Source organism: Pezoporus flaviventris, unplaced genomic scaffold, assembly GCF_033815535.1.
Source record: "Pezoporus flaviventris isolate CSIRO_AGI_PZ_B2104156 unplaced genomic scaffold, CSIRO_AGI_Pfla_v1 ptg000066l, whole genome shotgun sequence".
In the NCBI taxonomy this organism is placed as follows: Eukaryota; Metazoa; Chordata; class Aves; order Psittaciformes; family Psittacidae; genus Pezoporus; species Pezoporus flaviventris.
This window is the reverse complement of record NW_026892614.1, coordinates 3,495,846-3,519,785: the sequence shown is the minus strand read 5'-3', so window position 1 is coordinate 3,519,785 and position 23,940 is coordinate 3,495,846. Positions and strand designations below refer to the sequence as shown.

General features: G+C 44.4%; 1 protein-coding gene across 1 annotated transcript; it reads right to left on the bottom strand.

The window, feature by feature from the left end:
* Positions 1-776: 776 nt before the first annotated feature.
* Positions 777-23,592, bottom strand: MRPS18A (mitochondrial ribosomal protein S18A). Its single transcript, XM_061470971.1, has 6 exons — positions 23,417-23,592; positions 23,219-23,250; positions 19,489-19,599; positions 12,397-12,520; positions 11,527-11,593; positions 777-1,580 (listed from the first exon to the last, which is right to left on the bottom strand). The coding sequence occupies exons 1-6, from the start codon at positions 23,514-23,516 to the stop codon at positions 1,436-1,438; spliced, it is 579 nt and encodes a 192-aa protein (XP_061326955.1). The 5' UTR covers positions 23,517-23,592; the 3' UTR covers positions 777-1,435.
* Between the last annotated feature and the right edge of the window lie 348 nt (positions 23,593-23,940).

The window sequence follows — 23,940 nt, the reverse complement described above, 5'->3', positions numbered from 1 at the left end:
GACACCACGCTTACACAAAAACTAATTTGGAGACAACATGAATGAATGCCAGCTGCCACCCATGAATGACAAACAGAAATAGAGTTTGAGTCAGCATGGAAAGCTGATGCATACTGTAAGGGATCTGTTCTAAACCCTGAACTGTAGAAAGGCATATTGAAGAGAGTATTTTGATTTTTAGATGTTCAGTTTCACCAAAATTAGAGGGATCTTTCCAGCTCATGGCACTAAACTGTAGAAAAAAAACCCAAACTTTTTTTTTGCATCAATCAGTCTTTTTGGAAAAGGTGCTCATTCAGGTTCATCTCAAAGCATGATTTAATCCAGTCACTTTTTTATTTGGAAAGCTCACTCTGCAGAGCTATCTGGGCTAGAAGACACAGTAACTTCTGTTTGTAGGAGAATGAAAAAATCTCTTCCTTTCTGCGGGGCTGCAGCTTCATAAAACAGAGGTGGTCAGCCAGAGATTTTATCTCATGATAGTTAATGAAGCGTTGGCTCTGCCTCCCAAAGCAAAAAGATTTTGGTCAGCTCAAGGGGCTGAATGTAGGGCTTGCATTTCACCAAGAAAGGCTAAAAAGAGCCATTATGATCTAATTTGATTTCCTGGGTAATAAGGGTTTACCCTTACTTTTTCCTCCTGTCTATGCCAACAGGTATTGGCAGATGATTCTGATGAAGGCAGTACAAGGTTAAGTGGCACAGTAGTACATAAAAAAGCTGTGTTGGTTTGTAGCCCCCAGACAGTTATCAAAGAAAGGAGCCAAAGGCAATCATGACCCTGATAAATTTAATGAGCCTTTCATACCAGGCCTGTAAGTAGCACTTTTCAAGCAGCAGTGGTCAGTAGGTGGATGGTGCATACATGTACTGCACAGGGAGAGAAATGGTGCCACTTTTTAGTTACAGGATGGAAAATGATGCACATTATCAGCCCCAAATGATCCCAGGAAGCAGCAGTATCACTGACATGGAAAACTTAGGGCAAATAGAATGGGGGAGGGTGAAAAAACAAGTCAAGTCATCAAGGATGTCAACATACTGTATTTGCTATATCCAGGAGTGAAGCACAAACCAGGCACAAAAGCCCAAATGAGGCAAATCTGAGTTGAAATACAGGTTAATGGGGAATCATTGTTCACTGCTGGAAAAAGGAGGAAACATCCTTTTCCAAATCCAGCTGTGGACCATAATGAAACAAAAGCCTTCAGACCCTTTCTGGCTTTGAGGTAAGCACCTTTGCCCCTTCCTTTCTCCAAATCATTTTGCACATTAAATTTGCTTTGCTCCTAGAGGAGCAGACTGCAGCTCATTCACACTGCAGACAATACTAATAAGGTTTTGGAATAAGAAAGTTGGAGGTACTGACAAACCTGCAAAAACAGCAGAAACAGCGGAAAACAGCTGTGCTTACTGGCTACTCTGGTTCTGGCCACTAGTGGTTTAAACAGAGAAGCTTTTGTGTGTATGTGACATTATCTTTCAGCAAAGGGTGTCCGACTGGGAAGGGCTTTTTGCACCACTTGGGGCCCCTCTTCCAGATGGGCTTTGCAGACCTGATGGACCAGCGGGTCAGATACCTGTTGAAACAACACAAACACATTTCAGTTTGAGACTGATCACTGAGAAAAGGTTCTGACTGAAGCAGGAGCAGGCATTGTTGCCTCTGCCTCCCCACATGCATCTTTATAAAAAGAGTAACTGTGAGCAGAGCTCCCTCCATTCAGAAGGGACCACTGGAAAGGAATCTTTGTTTTGGAACTTCTAAGCTGGACCTCTGTATTGCACTCACCAGCACCGGCTTGACTTTCAGCCTCACAAAACAAATCAGGTGTAGTCTCCAGTCTGCTGGCAAGCTGTCTACCTGTAGCTAAACTGGAGTGCCAAATCCCTTCATTGCAACAAAGTCCAAGCCTGCTTACATCCAGCCTCTATGGGAGGTGCTATTTCAACAGCTGGCCTCAATAAGGTAAACTAATTACAAAGGCTAAGCGCTGCTGAGAAATAAGGTCTCTAAAAAGGGATTAATTTTACTTTTGTTGGATAATCAGTTATTTCTCTGCATGCAATGGATTTCTGGCCTAGTCTTGTATTTCCGTATGTCTAAATTTGCTTCGGTACTTTCTGTACAATACTACTGCAGCTTGCTGGTGCAGGAAGTCAAAACCTACAGTGTAAGAGGTACTAGAATGGAATTATCATCACAACTACAAATCTCTGGGAAGAGCAACGTCTGGCAAATATCCCCTGCTTTTACCATTTGAAGTTTTAGACTTGGCTTTGCAAACTGGCGGGGGATTTCAGATCCAGAATCAGTTACTGGAAATCTTACCCTGTGGCTGGGTGGCCTGGAGTTTTGTTAAGCTTTAAATCTTTTGCTACCAGTAGAGAGGGGAATAGAGGTCCTCAGAGAAAGAGGAGTCTTTCAGACAATAAGGATCCAAAGTAAAATCCTAGCATAATCTGCACAAACAATGCTCCAACAAATTAGAATTTGGAACAGACTGATAAACTTTGTCCAGGGATGTTTGCATGCCTCTGTTGAGTAATCCCATGGTCTTAATGTAACCTCCATCAGTCATCCTCTCCCCAAACAGCTTTGTTACCTTTTATTTGCATTGTGCAAATTTGAGATATTAAGAACTTTGGACAGAGACCATGTAATGCATTTGTTTGAATGCATCTGGCACATTCCTGAGAACTACAGAGAAAGGTCGCTATGCCAGGCAGCTACAGACTATATAACAGCAGCCCATTCCCCTAGCACTTTCCTTCCCCGGCGATCTCAGACAACGCAGACTGAAAAATGAATCACGTTTGGAGGTTCCTGCCATAGAAATAAAGCCACTTCTGAAATGCTTTGCTTTTGCTTTCTGGAGTTTATGACAGTTAAAACATCTAGAAGCAACAGTGGGGGGGATCTGGTATACAGCAAGATCCAGCCACTTGTTCTCCTATGCATGCATTAAATTAGTCCCTTTTGACCTTTAATGTTATGCTAGTGCATTAGTGGAATCCCTTACATAACACCACCAGGACAGGAAGCAGGAGAGACTCTCCTGTCTCTGATTCCACATGCAAGGAGAGTTCAGAGAGACCAAACACAGGTTCCAGTCTGGAATCTGGCAAAGAACCATGGCAAAGCTCCTCTGGGAGAAGCTGTAGGGGTATTAGACAGGCACATGGGGCTAGGTCCTTCTTTTCATGTTACCCTTGCTGCAGAGAGAGGTCCGTAGCACAAGTTTTGGTATTGCAAAACTGAACTAAGAGCAAAGGAGGAAAAAAAAAAAACCAAATTGTTTTAATGTGTCAATGTGCCAAGTGCAGTTCTGGTCACGTGTCCACACGCTTACGGGAAAGTGCTCCCATGATACTAAATGATCTCACTGGGAGAGAAGTGAGTGTGTGAATGTCAGATACACATCAATGCTGTGTGCAGGTTTAGACAGACAGTGGCTTTTTAAGAAATCCCTCTGTTTCTGTGTGGGGGCTGGAAATGCACACCCCAATTCTGCATAGGAAGGAGGATTTAGTAATGGCCTGATTTTAAACCTTTTGTTATTTCTCTTTTGAGCAGGTCTAATCCAGCCCTCTGGTCCAGGCTTTTGGCTTCCTTTGGGGACTGCAGGCTGGGGCTTTTCATTGTTAGCTGAAACAGACATTTGGATGCTTTCCCTTCCTGAAGCACATTTGCTTTTAGTGCTTTTAATACTTGCTTTGTCCCAGATTCAAACTTGTCCTATTTTGTTTGCTGCCTCTTTTTTCTTCCCTTTTTTCTAAATTTTCTTTTACCTTGATTCAGCAGTAGCAAAAGCCTCACGCCTGGGAGCAGTCAGTCTACAAAGTTCTTTTCCTCTTTGACTAACCCCAGTTCCTACTGTGTCACAGATTTATTTCATTTTTTTCCTGAGAGTAAAAACAATCCACAAAACTCACATGTAAAGCTTTGAAGCCCAGCACCCAGGCCTTTTCTGCACACTCTGCTGTACACGTAAGGTAGCATACCCCATTTTCTAGCCAAGCCACCCAACCTTCCATTGTATCCAACCACACTGTTTGTCCTGGGGAGATTTTATAATCACCTACAAACACACACTGGCAGATGGTCTGAATTTACTTAACCCGCTGAGGGTTGTGAGGACAGAGCCTCCATGTGGATGCCAAAGGCAGCTGGTCCACAGTCTCCTAACCTGTTATCTCAGTGTACAGACCTGCCCATCTAGGGGACCAGCAGCTCACCTCCAGGTTCTGCTTGTCCCATTGAGTACCATAGGATCCTGGGCAACAACCAGAATCCTAGACTCCAGCTGCACAAATGAATAGTTTGGATAAAGCATGGGAATCCATGCTTTATCAGGGATTGGAATTCTGATAGGATTTCCCTGATGGGAAAAGGCAAGATATAAGCAGGATGGAAACAACTGTGGTTAGTCACCTGCAGTCACTGCAATTGCCTACAATCTCTGTGGCATGTCCAAGTCTATTTATTCAGCACGCAGGAGGGCCCCAAAGCCTTCCCACTCAGAGGCTGCCACTTAACAGCTAGTAGTAGGCATGACCTACCCGTGGGGTAACTGCAGTCCTTTACACAGCCCAAGCAAAGGCCATGTTGGTGCAGTTCAAGGTTGAACTAATGAACCCTCACTGAACTTTCTCAATCTGGCTTTTGTTTGGATTCAGAGCAGAAGGCTGAGGGCTCCAGACTGCAGGAAGCACTTGATCAAAGTGCTGGCAAGACTGCCTCCTCCTTGCCACATCTCTTCCCATGACACCTCTTGGCTTTGCTCACCTGCAGCCGCTCTGGCTCTTTGCTTTGAATTCACATGCTATGCACAGTTTCCATGCAGATGAGAGAAACCACATGTTGCTGGAGTGAAACACTGATAGCAGTGAAACCAGATTCTGCTCCTAGGGACAAGAGGTTTCCACAGAGCCCGAGAACTTTGTAATTCATGAGGAGTTCATATGGAACTGCCTCTCTCCTAACACATAGCAACTTCTTCAGTTTAGGTGATAGAGGAGGGATTGACTTGGATACTGTCCCTGCCAAGTTTTGTTCTTCCAGCAGGAAGCTGAAAATGCAGTGGCAACTGAGCACTCAAAATCAAGTACTCCATAATAAGTACTCCAGCACATCTTGCTGACAGAGCCCAGACTGAGGGAACCTGTAATATCCCTTAGCCCTTTTGGAAAGGGAACAACTGCTTTAATCAGTATTTTGGACCTGCCAAAAGAAAGTGAGTGCTATTTTCACAATAAGAGAGCATCTAAATGCTGGCTTGAACTCAGCGACTGTTCTGGATAGAGTGTTAGTCCACACTATCCATGCGCCAGCTTCCATGCTGGGAAGAAAACTGCTGAGCTATTCAGGTTTCCATTCCTGAAAGCAAGGACAGAAGTCTGACCTGCAGCTGTGCTTGACCACTTCCCAAACAGTTCTGGTGGTGGCCTGCACACACATGACTCTGGAATACGAGAACAGTCTGTCACTGTGCACAGTGCTAGTGAAATCCCTGACAACTTCCTCAGCCTCATGGGCTAGTGAAAATATCTTGCTGCTGAAGCACTTCACTGGAACATGCCCGGCTGAAGCACAAATGGATGCAGAAATGACAGCAGGAGGTTATGAAAGGGAGAATTCAGGCTAAGGATGAGGGAACAATTCTTGGCTGCAAGACAAATTTGCTTGTGGAATCATCCTTTGGAGACAGTGAAAGCCCTAGACTAGGCCAAACATGAGAAAATGAACGGTAGGAAGTAATTCTGCATTGACGGGGGGTAACTTCATTGGTTTTCCACGTCCAAGTTCTGCAGACACATGATAAAAAGAGAGGTAGAGGACAGAAGACTCAAGAGTTTATGGATGACAGGGGTATTCCCATGGCCGTATTTCTTCAAAAGCACCCATAGTAAAGCAGTTAAGTGGTAATACTCATGGGCTATTGCTGTCAAAACCAAATCAGGCAGAAAGCAAAAAGTCAAAGCACTAAAGTCCAAGAAATAAGAAATATCATGGCAAGTCTCACCTGGACAGTGTCACAGCTGCAGGGGGTAGAAGAGAGCACTGCAGAGCACTCCCCAGTTGAATTCTGACTACAAGGTGTTCTCATATGTCTCCTACCACCCACAGGACTATACAGCTTAGCTCAGACTGGCATTTCACTTTCACGTTACACCTTCTGCAGTTCCCAATCTCATCCTCTATGTTAAATTACATTGTGGATAGGCAATTCCATACTGCACTAGACCAAGAACAAGATGGAATCTGCAGGCCACTACATCCCAAAGCATTTTGTTCTCCTTTTCCATTCTAGTGGTAGGAAGAGGATCAGGACATGGGGTGGGTAAGGGGAGCCAGCTGCCAAGTGACCCAGTGCTAAGCAGGGAAATTCTTACCTCTCTGCAGAGAAATCTGAGGCATGTAGAATCATAGAATAGTTAGGGTTGGAAAGGACCTTAAGATCATCTAGTTCCAACCCCCGTGCCATGGGCAGGGACACCTTACACTAAACCGTATCACCCAGGGCCTCGTCCAACCTGGTCTTGAACACTGCCAGGGATGGAGCATTCACAACCTCCCTGGGCAACCTATTCCAGTGCCTCACCACCCTAACAGGAAAGAAATTCCTCCTTATATCCAACCTAAACTTCCCCTGTTTAAGTTTTAACCCGTTACCCCTTGTCCTGTCACTACAGTCCCTAATGAAGAGTCCCTCCCCAGCATCCCTATAGGCCCCCTTCAGATACTGGAAGGCTGCTATGAGGTCTCCACGCAGCCTTCTCTTCTCCAGGCTGAACAGCCCCAACTTTCTCAGCCTATCCTCATACTGGAGGTGTTCCAGTCCCCTGATCATCCTCATGGCCCTTCTCTGGACTACGTAGAAGGGAATGCCCAAAGTTCATAAAATGGAGACAATAAAACCCCTTCAGAAAATAAAGCAGGGATTCTGCCTTTTGGAGAACACTGAATAAGCACCGCAAGAGCACCTTCTGGAGGAGCAGAGCAGGCAGAGGCATTCCGGATGATAAATCCACACTAGATAAATCCACATCACTAGATCAACAGCAAGGCAGCACTCCTGACCCTTGTTAAGACAGTCTGCTGATAGTTCCATATGGTGGCATGTTATGTTTTAATCTCAGCTAGGTGCTAGCTAGTGCATGCCAGACACTTTGTATTTGAAGCAGGCTCACTTTAAACAAGGTGACCGTGACATGGGCCAAACACTCTGGCCAAGACAGCCGCCAAGTGCAGCCAAGGAAAAGTTGAGGAGAAGCTTTTCTGGTATTCTTAAAAGTACACATTAACACAGCTGCTCAGCCCTTCTTTATGCACTTCCTTAGGATCCATAGGGTTCCTCTCATGCCGCTGGCCTGTACATTGTCTCACGGGGAAGAGCAGAGACAAAAAGGCTTTCCATCAGAGTGGTCTGTCCCTCTTTTGGCAAGAGAAGAAGCTGCTCTCAAAAATACTGACATAATCCTGGAGGAAGCCTGGCAAAAGGGAGCATCAGCCAGAACTTTGTGAGACTGGAGAGAAAAGCACATGCGGGAAAACAGAGGGATCAGGCCCAGTCAGCACACGTTCATGAAGGGCAGGTTCTGCTTGACCAATCTGATCTTCTGTGATAAGGTGACCCGCCCCACTGATGAGGGACAGGCTGTGGACACTGTTTATTTGGGCTTTAGTAAAGCGTTCAACACTGTCTCCCACACTGTCCTTCTGGAGAAACCGGCTGCTCATGGCCTAGACAGGTGGATTCTTCTCTGGGTTAAAGACAGGCTGGACGGCTGAGCCCAGAGTGGTGGTGAATGGTGTCACATCTGGTTGGTGACTGGTCGTTACTGGTGTCCCCCAGGGCTTGGTATTGGGGCCAGTGCTTAACATCTTCATTGATGATCTGGATGAGGGGATTGAGGGCACCGTCAGTGAATGTGTGGACGACACCAAGTTGGGTGGGAGTGTCGATCTGCTGAAGGGTAGGAAGGCTCTGCAGAGGGATCTGGACAGGCTGTGGACAGTAGTATGAGGTTCAACAAGGCAAAGTGCCAGGTCCTGCGCTTGGGCCACAACAACCCCATGCAATGCTGTGTATCTCCTGCCTTATGTGATGTCAGCTGCTGTTCCAGAGAACACTGTGGGAGATGCAGGTGGGGCTATGCACAAAACTCCCATCGAACTTCAGTGGCCAAGAGTTTGCACAACTCCAACATGCAGACCTTTCTGCTTGCAGCAGGCTGAGAAGACAACATCATAGAGAGTATTCCTGAAGTACCCCTACACATTATCCTGCCTCTGGGACTCACTTATTTTAGTTCCAGCCCCACCACAAAAACTTTTGATTTCTTGATCCCATTCTCTTCTCTCCAGCCAGACCCCAAAGCCTGCCTATTTCAATGCTGGTCTATCTCCTCAGCAACAGCTCTGCTCTTTTTTTTAAACTCTGCTTCCACTTTGCTTGCTACATTCACTTGCTGGGAGAAGAAAACCAAGGGTGGTGTAGGGAAGGAGTAGCAATATAATAGGGAGGTTGGATACTAATCTCCAAGTTAAATCTCTTTAATTTCAGAAGTGTAGCTCACCTACTTGCACATACAATGTATCCAGAGGTATCTGTTCTTTGTTCTCACTAAAAGTCTATGGAACAACTTATAAGAGTCAGGGCATTATAGCTGGAGTCCTGGTGCGATTCCAGCGATAAAGGATTTACCATTTCCTGTCTCAACCTGCTAAGCAGGGTTGCTATGTGAATGCTAACTAGATAATGCACTCCACCCCACAGCTGCTAGACACAGACAGCTGCTAAAGCATCCCAAATTGCTGTAAGACACAGGGAAGAAGTTTTCAGAGTTAAAGTATCTTATGGCTACCGGGTTGCATCAAATGTAGATTCCTCTAATTTGATCCTCACTGATAGCTAGTACATAGCCTGACAGCATCCAAGGGACATTTCCAAGAGTTTGCCTTAAATCCCCACTGCAGAAATGAATGCAGACCTGAAATGCAGGAGTTTCCAGCCTTCCCCAGCCCTGCAGCCTAAGTTCTCCCAGCAACAGCCCCATATCCCCTGGTAACCCCACAGCTTGCTAATGCAAGGTTCATAAACTGCTCTGACATCCCCATGGAAACAGAGTGTGAGGTCATAAACAGGGGATTAGCACCTCCAAGTCCTGGTGCAGCACAGGAGGTGGACACAGGCCTTCCCTTTGCTCACCAAAGGCAGGGGCCATTCAGGCTAGGGAGGGGGAAGAAACCCCGTTGCATAGCAAAGACAGGCAGAGGGTGAATCGCTGACTGGGGGAAACAGGTAAGGGGCAGAGGAGAACAGGCTTGTGATAGTCCCCTGCTGGCTGCTCAGCCCCACACTAACTGCTGGTACCCCTTCCTGCACACCCCACTGCTGTTGGGAGCCAGGCACCAAAAGGCAAGAGAAAGGGACTGCTCAGCCTGGAGAAAAGATGACTCAGAGGGGTCTCAGCAATGTTCAGAAATACCTGATGGGTGTAAAGACAACTGAGCCAGAATCTTCCCAGTGGTGTCCAGTGACAAGAGGCAATGGCACAAATTCAAACAATAAATTCTGTCTGAATGTAAGCAAACACTGTCTCAACATGAGGGTGGTTCTCTGGAAGAAGCTTCCCAGGGAACTGTGGTAGGTCCATCCTCAGAGATATTCAAAACCTGACTGGACATAGTCCTGGCTAACCTGCTCTAGGTGACCCTGCTTGAGCAGGCAGCTTGGACCAGATGTTCTCCAGAGGCCCCTTCCAACCTCAACTACTCCATGTGCTGTGACTGCCCTACTGAGTGTTAGTGACGTGGAGGTGAGAGCAACTGAGGAAGGGAGGGCAGGCTCTTAACATGTGTGGCAGTTTTAATCCTGTGTGAATAAATGGTTCGAATGAGATGTGGTCTGTCCTTAAAAGACTGACAGAGTATGATGATAGGTCAACCTTCTCTGAAATGCTGAGTACACTTACAGAATCATAGAAGAGTTGGGGCTGGAAAGGACCTTAAGATCACAGTATCACACAGTATCACAGTATGTTAGAGATTGGAAGGGACCTCGAAAGATCATCTAGTCCAATCCCCCTGCCGGAGCAGGAACACCTAGATAATGTTACACAGGAATGCGTCCAGGCGGGTTTTGAATGTCTCCAGGGAAGGAGACTCCACAACCTCCCTGGGCAGCCTGTTCCAGTGTTCCGTCACCCTCACTGAGAAGAAGTTTCTTCTCAAGTTTAAGTGGAACCTCTTGTGTTCCAGTTTGTACCCATTACCCCTTGTCCTATCATTGTTTGCCACTGAGTAGAGCCTGCCTCCATCCTCCTGACACTCCCCCTTTATATATTTATATACACTAATAAGGTCACCCCTCAGTCTCCTCTTCTCTAAACTATAGAGACCCAGCTCCCTCAGTCTTTCCTCATAAGGGAGATGCTCCACTCCCTTGATCATCTAGTTCCAACCCCCCTGCCATAGGCAGGGACACCTCACACTCAACCATGTCACCCAAGGCTTTGTCCCACCTGGCCTTGAACACTGCCAGGGATGGAGCATTCACAACTTCCCTGGGCAACCCATTCTAGTGCCTTACCACCCTAACAGGAAAGAATTTCCTCCTTATATCCAATCTAAACTTCCCCTGTTTAAATTTTAACCTGTTACCCCTTGTCCTGTCACCACAGTCTCTAATGAAGAGTCCCTCTCCAGCATCCCTATAGGCCCCCTTCAGATACTGGAAGGCTGCTATGAGGTCTCCATGCAGCCTTCTCTTCTCCAGGCTGAACAGCCCCAACTTTCTCAGCCTGTCTTCGTACTGGAGGTGTTCCAGTCCCCTGATCATCCTCGTGGCCTCCTCTGCACTTGTTCCAACAGTCCCATGTCTTTTTTATGTTGAGGACACCAGAACTGCACACAATACTCCAGGTGAGGTCTCACAAGAGCAGAGTAGAGGGGCAAGATCATCTCCTTCGACGTGCTGGTCATGCTCCTTTGGATGCAGCCCAGGATACAGTTGGCTTTCTGGGCTGCGAGTGCACACTGAAGCCAGCCCATGTTCATTTTCTCATCGACCAACACGCCCAAGTCCTTCTCCGCAGGGCTGCTCTGAATCTCTTCTTTACCCAACCTGGAGCTGTGCCTGGGATTGCTCCGACCCAGGTGTAGGACCTTGCACTTGGCATGGTTAAACTTCGTAAGGTTGGCATCAGCCCACCTCACAAGTGTGTCGAGGTCCCTCTGGATGGCATTCCTTCCCTCCAGGGTATCAACCGAACCACACAGCTTGGTGTCATTGGCAAACTTGCTGAGGGCGCACTCAATCCCACTGTCCATGTCAGTGACAAAGATGTTGAACAAGACCGGTCCCAATACAGATCCCTGAGTGACACCACTCATTACTGGTCCACAGCTGGACATATGAGTCCTGTTGCCTGAGCCATCTTTTACCCAGTTATAAGGAACTGCTTTTCCTTTTCCAATCTAATGCTGAAAAAGAGATGTGGAAAGACAAGACTGTTCACCTGTTGAGTTTGGGTTTCTTGGAAATATGCCCTTCAGGAAGTGGAGGTCTGTGGTTTGGCAACAAACCTGAAACAAAAAAAATAAAGGCGTGAGAATATTTTGCAGTTCCTTCTTGCCTCTAGAGAATACAGAAGTTAGATTACATCTCATAAGCCCAGTGACCCAGGTCCCTACTGGGACAGCACAGCAAAAACTTGAGTAGAAAGGGTATTTTATCTTTAGTCACTGCTGAACCTGCAACTCCAGCCAAAGAGAAGCTAGGAGTTTTTGCTGCATAGAGAGAGAGGAAATGCACACCAAAGACACAGCCACTTGGGCTCACTGGACAGGCTTTTTGAGAAGACATAGGGCACTGGCGTCAAATCAGATCCCATCTCTAGGATGAAAAACTGACCATTAAAATTCTCAGTCCATTTAATCTGGATACAACTCAGGTACCGGGCATAACGATCAGCACTATACTCTTGACTGTGTTAACCTGGGTCCTACTCACAGGATAAAGTAAAAAAGCCTTCACATGGCAGATGGTAGACAGGTGCTACCATGCTATTAACAGGGTAGGTCAAGCTTACACTAAATCAAGTAATGTCAGATGCTGATATTTAATCATTAGTTATGAGAAACTACGCCACTTCCCAGATCTTTCTGCAGGGGTGTTTGCTGCCAAGGCAGGAGCCAAGACACATAGAAAGTGGAACAAGTAGCCTATGGTCCATCATCCTGTCCCAGCTCTTGGGCCATAATGAGTCTGCTGGGTGACTGGAGAATGACATCTCACTACTGAGCTACAGTAACTGGACAGGAGACCCCTCTCAAGGGCTTCTATGGTACCCCATAATAAGGGCTTGTGTTAGGAGGAGGCTAGGTACCTGCACGGTGAGCCATCTTCACACAGACAGCAATCTTCTTGTGCTCCTCCAAACAAAGGCCTGTGATCCTTCGTGGCAACATCCCTCCATCAGAACGGATAAACTGACTCAGCAGCAAGACATCCTGAGGGACCAAGAGAAGGGCAAAACCATCAGTACTACTGCTATGTTAACTGCTGTGATTCTTAGGTATTGTGCTGACCCTCGCACTGTGTACACAACTGAAAACAAAGCAAAACAAAACAATGATTCCTTCCTACGCATTTTGGCTGCAGTCTGACACCAAGTGACTTCTGCTTTCTGTCACTCTGCCTGCCAGCTTAGCTCAATAAGTTCACTCAGATGGTCTGAGTCGTCCCTTGACTTCACCAGAGTAAACACATGATGTCAGTCGCAATGCTGCTACTTCATTGTCACTTGCTCCAAGATTCTAGCTAAGATAATGTTGTCCTAGGTACTCAGACACGGTTACACAAGACCTACAGATGGACAGTGTTTACACAACTTGAAATGCCATCACAGCTGCTGTCCCAAAGGTCGCAGATATGTTAGATCACCTCTGGCCCCCTCCTTGTCCCCTCAGAGCAGGATTGTTCTCTGCTATCTACTCTTCAAACTTTCATCCAGTTTCCCATGGTGGAACTTCCCTTATGTCTCTCTGGAGGGGTGGAGAGCAGGGAAATGGTCCAAGATCTTGCATGAAGCAGCTTTTTATAAGAAGAGAACATATGCTGATGAGAAAGACCTAACAGGATAAACTGTTGCTTTCAGTCCTTCAACTGTGCGTGCATTAGGTGGGGCTGTTACAGCCATGCGGGATGGAAGAAGCACTCAGAGCATGTGGAACGTGTTTGTCTGTGACTTGAGAATCATTTAGATTGGGCTGCTGTTGACCTTTCCAATTAAGAGCTCTAGAAACATAAAGCACTCTTAATAAAAACAAAATGAAAGGAAACTCTACAATCAGATACTATCACAGGGCTGGGATGACCATTTTTTAAACACAGCAGCAACAGCTGTTGGACAAGTATCCCATTAACTGTACACAGCAGAGCATCTCAGCATTTATATACATGCTCTCCACTTCCACACACAAGTGCAAATGTACCCATCAGGCCAATGCAGGCAAGTCCCCTTGACATGCTGACATCAGCATAAGTTGGTCCAAATAGCCTCTGGAGACTCTGTGCTTGCTTCTTCCCCATCTGTGGACAGATTTGTTGCTGGTTGAGAATTTACTTCTTCACTGCTGTTGTAAACATGTTGATAGTTGAGGTAGCTGGATGATGCGGAGGCTACGTGCCGGTTGGAAGGGACCTGCCAGGGAGCACCCTGACAGAAAGAGAACTCAAACCAGGTACGTCAGTATTTTACACCTCCCCTGTCTAGGGCAACAGGCAAGAACAAGGAGTACTTATTGCTTTTCACATGGGGTTACCATGACTCTGCCTGCTGTTCAGAGAGTCACAGACCTGCTCCCACTCCCTTATCTTTGCTCTTTTACAAAGAGCTCCCCGGCACATTCCTACCTCCATTTACTGCCCTTGCAAAAGCAAGCAAACACAAGTGGATATAAAATGAATATTCAGAAAACCTAGCTATCTAGGAATTATATATCCACCTCCACTGCAGAAGAGCAGCTCAGCTTTGAAGGGGGCTGCTGGAAGTCAGTATGGCTTTCTGGTAATGACCAGTTCCGACAGATGTTGTCATACAAGTGCTGCAGTCAAAATTTAGATGGTTTTTGTTTGTTTGGGGGTTTTGTGGTTTGTATTTTTCTTTTGCCTCCTTGCCTTCAATCCCACCCTTACTAATATCATCATGACAGACAACTTCCCTCTAGCCTTTATCTCCCTTCTTTTCTACCTCCAGTTGTGTACAATGAACGTGTTCAGACTGATTTTCAGATCCAGCACCTCCAAAAATACAGCAGGTTAGGCAACTTCTCACTGATAAAAAATGACTTATCAAACCACATACAGTGTGATGGTGTATCAAAAGAACAAGAAAAGCACAGCTGAGAAACTAGCAGCAAGCTTCTGAGAAGCCATCTACAGTTAAAATAGAAGCAAAGTGTCCTCAGCCCAGCTAACACATGGCCTTGCCAATGAGAACAGTAACCAGAGGACCAGCTGGTGCTGGCTGCAGAGGTGGAAACCGGACAGAGGCCAGCCGAAACAGTCCAAGGGCACTGACTTTTGGACATTCTTGAAATGCAGTGGATTGGATTCAGGAAACCAGAGCAAGTCTCCATCCCCTTTTCCCCTCATCTTTATCAATTCTCCAAGTCACTAACAGCTCAATTTACCATTTAGCAAAAGTATTATCATTTCCTCAAGTGCAAACGGACTGTTCAGTTCCAAGTGCCTAAAAAGTAAAACACTTCCTAGACTTTTCTACTAGACTGTTTCATTAGTCTGTGGGGAAGAGGAAAAAGGGAGCTGATGGCAAGTTTGAGACTGTTCCGGTTGCTGCAGCCATGAAAGCCTAAGTAGGCCACAGGCTCCTAAGAAGGGTGTGTGTGGTCCAAGTTATTTCTCATATTACTACCACGCCTCATGGAGTCACAAGCTTGTTATCAAGTGTTTCCATGCAAAGGCAGGAGGTAGGAAGCAAAGGGAGACAGTCTTTTTCCCCCCTGTGGAAAAAATCAGGAAAATCCATTCTCTGCTACCATCTCTGACCAACAGTGTCACCACTTGACCAACACCCTTGCGTGGCTGTCATTTCTTAACTAAAATCACCCATGTCCAAGCTGCTGCAGCTCCAAATTACACTTGCGCTGTTCGGCTTTAAGTGCTGCACACTTGACAGAAGGTTGGTTCATTTCTGAAGATCCCTACAGTTAACAACAGGCCATGTGCCGCTCCCTAAGTACTCACACAGATGCCTCTTACCACTGGGAGCAAGCAGACAGGTACAGCCAATTTTATGGGGCAGCTGTGGAGGGAAGCGAACAAGTATGTAGAGCGGTCAACAAAAAAAAAATATATCTGGCAGGTTCTCATGGTGCCGTCATGTTCCATGAAATTCACATTTTGTGCTCGTGGACAGCCAAGCCTATAACCATGGATTTGCTTTAATCACTGGACAGCTCCCACGAGGCTGGACCCAGATTCCCAGCCCTGTAATCTGCAGCATTTGATGAAAACAACTTGGACTGAATTAATCTAGGGCTAACAGGCAAAGCTTGCACTTTGGTTTCCCCTAATTGCTGCCAAAGCAAGATGACATATTTACTGCCTACTCAGACTAATGATGTTTGAAGTAGAAAAGGGGGAAAATTAAAAACAAGTTTAGCCTTTACCTCTAAAAGGTCTGGATAAACTTGCTAAACGAAACACTATGTACAGCAAGTTCTTGTGAATAGATGGCAACCAAAATACAGAGGCATCTCTGCGTTTTAGTATCTGCATGCGCTTTGAAACACAGGATCCTTGATTGATTACATGCAATTCATTAAAGCCTTCATTTACCGCACAAAGAGTTCTGTCTGTGTAGCCAAATTATTACTGGGCTGTATCAAACAAGTCTGCCAGTCATTATTTCCAGTTATACAAGAGTTTAGCTTTTCCTTTCTCCCTTACCCCTGGGAGCCATACACCATTCTCCAGGCATTTCATAACAGGATTGCAGGTTTCAACCCAGTTGCATCCTGACAGGGACCAAAATATTTTATTTTTTTAATCTCCAATGGATGCGAAAATAAATCAACTGAGGTCTCAGTTTCAATGGTCAGACCCACGCAGACCACAAACCATGGGAATTTATACCTTGGGCTCTGCTGTACCGAGCCTCAGCAGAGACTAAGGGCTGAACTGGCACAGACAACTGCAGCCCCCCACACCACAGCTGAGGCAGGTTAGAATCATGACCTGCTAGTGCTCACAATGCCTGTTCAGTTGATTAATAACTTTGGAGACATTGGTCCCCCAGTTCTCTGACAGCCAAAGCAACTCATTATGCCACTACTTTAGACGGTGCTAGTTGCACATGACAAAAGGAAAGTCCTGTGAGGTCATATTACTCAGCTCCCTCAGGGGCTAATTCAACACTTCCCTTTTCATAGTGCCTCATTCAGTCCAATTACAAGCATCCCAAGCAAAAAAGCTCACACTTTCCCTTCTGTGCAATTGACTGATCTCAGCTTATCAATCTCAAAGGAACCACTGTGATCCACCTATTATGATCTCTTACCAAGCATAGATTATAGGTTATGCTGTATGAACTAAGCTCTATATTTTAACAAAAATAGCTGTTCTCAATTTACAGACTTACAGGACAATTAACCAGTGAGTAAATTGTGACACTGTTTAATTACCCACAGTTAAATGCCTGTACTTTATTATTTAAGCATTTCAAATTTCTGCTGCTCATCACTGCTGCAGCAAAGAAGAATAGACAGTACTTTTGTGCAGAAAAGGGAGATTTTATCCACCTTAACATTTAAAAGCCTGAAAATCTGTGACTGGTACAAACCTGTCAAACATATAAGGGACTTACTCATGTAGAAAAGGCAATTTACTCCAGAACTGAAATTTCTCCTAGTTCTCATCAGCCCCACAGAGGAATGCTTCTAAATATTGAGGTAAGAAACTCTACAGTTTGGAAATGACTTTCTAGCTTTTTGTCTAGGTTCTCCTCTGCTCTACAGCAGGAGTACTGGATATATATACATACACATCAGGTACATACGCATTCAAAAATTACATAACAGGATGAACATGTTTCTAGTTTGTCTCTCAGGGCCACATTTTCTTAGGAATGATCTTGGCAATGATTCTCAAGACTCTGGCTGCAGGATCTCTCCTCACATTTCGTTTTCTCTTGCCTCCATAGTGAATAATAGAAATCAGGATCTAAATAAATAAAAACTGAAGTGTGGAAGAAAACTTATAACCTTAGTTCACTCTACCAATACACTTAAGACTCATCCTTTACATTGTCTGTTGGGACCAACAGCCTGCTTCTAATCCTGAAATTCAGGCTCTACAGCATCACACTGTCATGTTGTCGAAAAAGGCTTTTCTGCCTCTCAATGGCACTGTTATCTCTACCTGCAACAGTCTTCTACAGTCAGAAGCAGAAAGTAAGTCTCCATACTAACTTCCAAGATTTAATCTGCTCCTATAGCTTATTTCATCCCTGAGCATCAGTTTATAGTTTCTCTGGGCTTGTTAATGTGTGACTTACGGAATACTCTCTGGAAGTCTGTAGAACTACCTGGTTTAATGAAACTGTTGACCCCTTGCATTTAGGAGTCACATAAAAATGTATTAACCTTAAATATTTTCCAGTGTGGTCTGTTTTGATCACAACACAGTTCAGCAACCACAGAGCAGGAAAGAGCTGCAAGAAACTGCTACATTCAAACACAAGCAAAATAAAACAGACGTGATCTGTTCTGTAGTACTTTTCATACCTTAATGGTATGTGCCATTTTTCCTGATTTTTTTTATCATTTGCAAATTGCTCTATTTTTAGCTTTCTCAGACTGTTGAGAAACTAGACCAGAGAACACTAAATACTCCACTGTTCCCAGTTTGTTTCACCATTTAATATTGCATCCAGCCTGAATCAATCACTGACAACCCTCAGATCCTGAAAAACTTTTATTTCTGCAACACAAGCTTTGAAAGATAGTAAACTAGTATTTCATTTACATCTCCCATCTGTTGTTTCACGTGCCTGGAGTAACTGCAAGTATTTTATCTGGCACCACTGCTGTACTCACATTCTTCATAATTCATGAGTCATAATTAGCCCTATACAACAGGTTGGTTTTAGTCCTAGTTGACACCATTTTACTTGGAATTCGCAATGTCTGAGTTACCAAATGGTAGTCATCAGCATCATTCTCCTTCCTCTCTCAGCTACTTAGGATTTCACTTGCTATTTTCAAACCATTTAGTGATTCCTTAGGAATTTTTTCAGGCTTTTAAACAAAAACCAAAATCCTGCAAGTGAAATAATGTGTTTTTTAGCTAATTACCTTTAAGATCTTGGGCTAAATACAACTCAGGCCTGCTGGTCAGTACCTAATTCAATACTCAAGTTATTTATGTACCTGTTTTTCCTGCTGGTTTACATTTGCAAGATTGCTATTCCTACCTAGATATTAAAACATAATTTTTCTTTTGTGTACGTCCTAGGACTGCATGTGAGCAGCTCAGTCATTCTGCAGCCAATGTGGCTTTCAGTCCTCTACTCTCGTTAATGGGCTTTCTCACACAGATTTCTTTTCCTCCAAGTGCATTTATATCTCTCTTACCCTAATCCTATTGACATTAAGTTATTTTGAGTTTGCTGTTGCCTTATCTTACTAACAGCATGCTCCTGTCTGGTTTTCTTCTTTTCTAATTCCAGTACTGGGTTTTTAGCTTGCTGGGAGGGCACTCAGTCCTTTTGTAAACTCTGTTTGAATGACTTCTTGTAAAGTTAGATTCTGCATCTTGTATCTCATGCTTACTCTAAAGTGTCTTGACTATTGTGCTTTTGTTTTAAAGCATTAGAGGATTTCACTCCCATCTTCTACATTTAGTGTTAGTAATCCTCTCATTAGTTAATAAACTTCTCATTAACATTTCCTGCAAAAAGCTTGATTCAAACCTATTTCTGATGTTGCAAGGGATGTAAACACATATGCTCTCCTTCATACCCATCAAGACTTTAGAAGTTATATAAACCAGTTGTTAACAGACAGTGACTCAGTGAGAAATGGTAGTGCTTGAAGATATATAATTGATCTACTCAAGTCTTTTGGCCTCTCTGGAGTTAGAACAGGCCTTTATCAGTGGATTGTATGTTGCATTCCAGTTTGATTCTCCTGGAAGCGCAATGCTGAAAGGCAGCAGCTGGGCACAAAAGAGATATATGACCTTCTCAGATCAGATGGCCATGTGTATAATTCCAAACCTTCTATTTGATATGAGGTCATCCTTCTTTTTCAAAGGAATACCATCAGCCAAGGAAAACAATTAGTGTTTAGGAAGCTTTTGTTAAGTCAAAAAGAAGCAGAGATAGAGTTAGCTATCTTCACAACACAAAGCAAAAGAGAGAGAGAACAGGGGAACTCTCTTTCATTAAACTTACCACGTAATCGTACTTATGCTTCAGGTTCCAGCGACAGATGGGACACTGGCCAGTGGGGTTTGGAGGAGTTGGTGCTGCAGCATTTTTATCCTCTATAATTCTCCCTTCGATCTAGGAAACAATTCAGAGGATAAAATGCTCAGGAATCATTTAGACCTCTACCAGCACCTGCGACATGAGGAATACTTTTCATCAAGTGCACAACATGTTGACCACTCTTGTGTACATACAAGGGGAAGAGTATCTGCATTATCCAACTTGCTTACCTGTAGATATACCAAGCACTTTGCATATACACAGGCTATGGAGAGAAGAACAAATCCAAGGGGCACAGAGAACCATTTGGTAAATTCACGTATATGATTTACTAAATGTAAACTAGTTCACAGTCAGTGTGAAGTTCTCATGTCTCCCTGAATTCCACTTATTGCAGTACTCCTATGAAGCACCACACCTTGAAATTGTAGCAGCCTTTAAGCCAAAAGCTTTAAACCACATTTTTTTCTGCAAATACAAGAAAGTCACAGAATAGCAGATGGCCACTGCAGGTGAAAACACACAGGGGCTTGCTAAACTGTAAGTCACCAACAGGAAAAATTCTTAACAAAAGTTAAATTTAAGAAATGACTGTCAGGAAATGACTGTGGATTTTTACTTTCTTTTTTTTTAATCCAGTTTAATTCCCTGAACAATTCCTTTAGCAGATCATTTTGTCATCTTTTCTGTATCACTATGAAGTGGTGACACCCAACACTCAACGTTTTCTCCAAATTAACACAAAGAGATGCAGAAGGTGTGTGGGGGAAGGACTTGAGAAATTTGTTTCCTAAATGTAGATGTTAGGAATATGAAGCCTATTTACATGTGCACTTGCCTTTTTTTGAGGGCTTATGAATAGAAGCAAGAGCTATCTCAAACTGCAGATGAATGAGACAGAAAAGACAATAAAACTAAGCCAGTTCTTTTTCCTCCAAAATATTCTCGAACCTTCCTCTGGTCAAGGTAAGATTAAAACCAGATTTTGAACACCAAATGATACTCTCAAACAGGGCAAGCACCAGAGGGTTTAAAAACAAACCCTGGGTGGAATGCAATGTTACTTTAAAGAAAAAAGCTGGCTGATTTAGACTGAGCCATCAGTTTCTGTGCCTGAAAACCTGAGAAGAAAAAAGCATGATTTTTTTCTGTAAGTGTGCATGGGAAACTGGCATCCAGCTGAACTGTCAGAACTATTTTTAAACCATGTTTTTCTGTCTTTCTTGTCTAGTGATGGAAAAATGGCAACAGATAAGTTTTATGTAGTTCAAGCATTTTGCTACCTCAAAGAGAGAAAATATTGTAAATTTTTAAGTAAGACTCCTCCCCCCACAAGTAGAACAGCCAGTTTTCACAAAACCAAAAAACTTACTATGAATATAAAACATAGGCCAGTGTCTAATTTTCTGTTAATTAGTAAAGCCAGTTTTCTGAGAAGCCAGTGTATCCAGGCTTGATTTTTGCCAGTTTGCCTTCAGACTTTAATTTAACTGTAATTCCATCTTGGAAATAAATAAAGATTCAGAAGACAATGTCAATATCATTTCTTCTTGAGACAAATTTCAACGTACAGTTCTTTAGCAATTATTCCCCAACTACTGAGGATTTTCATATTGTTAACCTACCCAGATTTTAGTCTTCTGTTAGAGAACTAAGAGGAAATACAGGGACTCTACATTCTCAGTATGCTGATGAAATACAGATTTCTCTGAGATTCACTCATCTGGTTCATGTCAAACACTTCCTTCAATACTAATAAAAGCAAGGACACATACAAAGATGAACATAGAAAGATGGATTCAGAAATACTGATGTAGAGTTGGTAGGATAAATGGAGCGAACAGAGGATATGCCAAGAAGACTATAAGCCCTTTGGTTGCTCAATTTGCACTGTTACAAGATGTTCCTCATCTATGGGTACTGATGGATCCTAGACTGATGCTAGGATATTACACAGTAGAAAGTCTCCCTTATGCTTCTACAATGAGCCAGGGAGAATGATTTTTCTAAAGGGCTCTGCTATTGCAATGCATAACTTTTTTACTTCAAGCCTCAGTTAATGTCTTGGCACTTTGTGATTATAATATGCATTCCCTCTGAAACTGAGGGCAAAGTACAGCAATCTACTGTATATGTTGTACTGGTGTGTGCACTTCCCCCTTGGTTTTGTTAAAACGACTTCAGTGCACGATTGTGAGCACTTCTCTTCAGGTCTCAGGGCAAAGATTAGTAATCTGGCACTTGAAGAGAAAACAAAAAGAGACTTTCCACTATACCAACTCACACCTTCACCTTCTTTTTGTTGACAGTCTTTGAGATCTTGCTAAATACCATATTCTATTAGATATTATATAACTAAAATACAAGCAGCATGCTCCATTTAGGTTTCCAATACAGCAACGTCCACTAACAAATGTAACAAGAAGGAAACTCAAGACCTTCAGAGGCATGGTCAATCAGGTTTTGCCTGTTTCATTAGCAAGCAAAAAAGTCTGTCCCCTCCTTATTATTATGTATATACAGATTAGCATTTAGGTGCACTGTCTTCTAGCTATTCCCAAATAATTCCTGCTCTGCTCTTGTATTTACACAAAGTACCTGTGCTGCCTGTCTCCAGCTAAGGCATAGATTGCTACTAGCATATATAATGTGAGCAGAATAACGCACTCTCTCCACTCCTGCACCCTCCACCAAATTGCAGTACTTCTTGTAAAAAATGAAAATTCACTTGATGAGCACCATCTGATCTGCTGCAGCTTATTCAGTAAAATTCTAATTCTTTTGGTTGGTCTTTTCCTTCTCACCTTAAACCGTAGCTGAGAAAATACTTTTCTTTATCAGTTACTACAGAATTTCTGTTTTATTTTCAGGAGCAGTTTTCCTTTAGTATTTCAGGCATCCCTTTGACAATACCCCTCTGAATGAAAATTTTTCCTTACCAAACCAAGTGCGTTACAAGATGCAAACTCTGTTATCACCTCCAGTCACTATGGCATACTCAGTGATAACAAACACAATACGGAGCAAAGGCAAGCTGTGTGGGGCATGAAGCTGGTAGAGAGACATCCTATGACACCACAGTGTTGCTGGCACAGGGTGAAGTGACAAAGCCACCAGGCAAACCTCCTTCATGCCTCCTCGCACTCAAAGCGATGCCAAGCGTCACCTTTAAGAAATGACATCTTCTCAAAAGTTCATTTGAAGCAGGCATCTGAAGAAATGCCTCTTGCATTTTGGGTCCTGAATGCCTCTGGTCAGGGCTTCCAACTTTCCTGGGGTACAAGGAGGGGTTTAGCACTATGGGTGGCTCTGACTGGATGCACCCATCACCAGCAACAGGATGACGACCCCAACCTTTGGCTGCCAAGCCCTCCATTGCTCACCTGCATTTGCAACACACTCCTACTTTGGTTTTCCTTTCACACCCTGCGATAGAACCATAGAATGATCTGGGTTGGAAGGGACCTCCAAGGGACATCTAGTTCACACCCCTGCAATAAGCAGGGACATCTTCAACTAGATAAGGTTGCCCTGATGTCTTTCAAGCAGAAAAGCGACCTTTTTACCCTCGTTTATTTTTCTTTTGGGCACTGCAGTGAGGCCTTGGTGGACAGAGACACACACAACGGGAGGCTGAAGGACAGAGAAGGGACAGCAAGGGCAACTACTGAGGAAAAGGGGTGCAGGGACTTACTGTGGTCGTATTGCCTTCAGTCACCTCCACGACTGCGAAAAAAGAAAGAGACGGGAGGACAAAATGAGACTCATTCAGACTAACAGGAGCAGTATTTTGGAGGGGGGAGAGGGTGAAATACAGCGCACACAGCCGTCTCTCGCATCCGCGGTGAGGCAGCGGAGAGCGGGCCGGGGCAGAGCCAACCCCCAGACTCACCCTCCCGGAGGGTTCGGGCCGGCGGCGACGTCCAACCGCCGCCAAAGAGCCCGGTGAACAACCGCCGCAACCCTCCGCGCAGCAGGCTGGGCGCCGCCATCTTGCTGTCGCTGTCGCCCACCGTCACTCTGCTTCCGCCGGGGGAAAGGCGGGCTCTGCCCGCGCCATTTTGATACGGCGTCTTTCTCCGCCCATGACACCTGAGGGGAGGGAGGGGTCAGAGTGTGTTGTTCTTTGCCCAGCGTTTACCCCCTTACGGTTTAGCCTGCTCCTCAGTACAAGAAAGACGAGGAATAGAGAAGGTTCAGTGGAGGGCCACAAAGATGATCAGGGGCTTGGAGCATCTTTCTTAATGAGGAGAGATTGCGTGAGCTGGGCCTCAACCGAGTCTAAAGAAGACTAAGAGGGGATCTCATTAATGCATATAAATATCTCAAAGGTGGGTGCCAGGAGGATGGTGCCAGACTCTTTTCAGTGATGCTCAGTGACAGAATAAGGAGCAGTGGCCATAAGCTAAAACACAA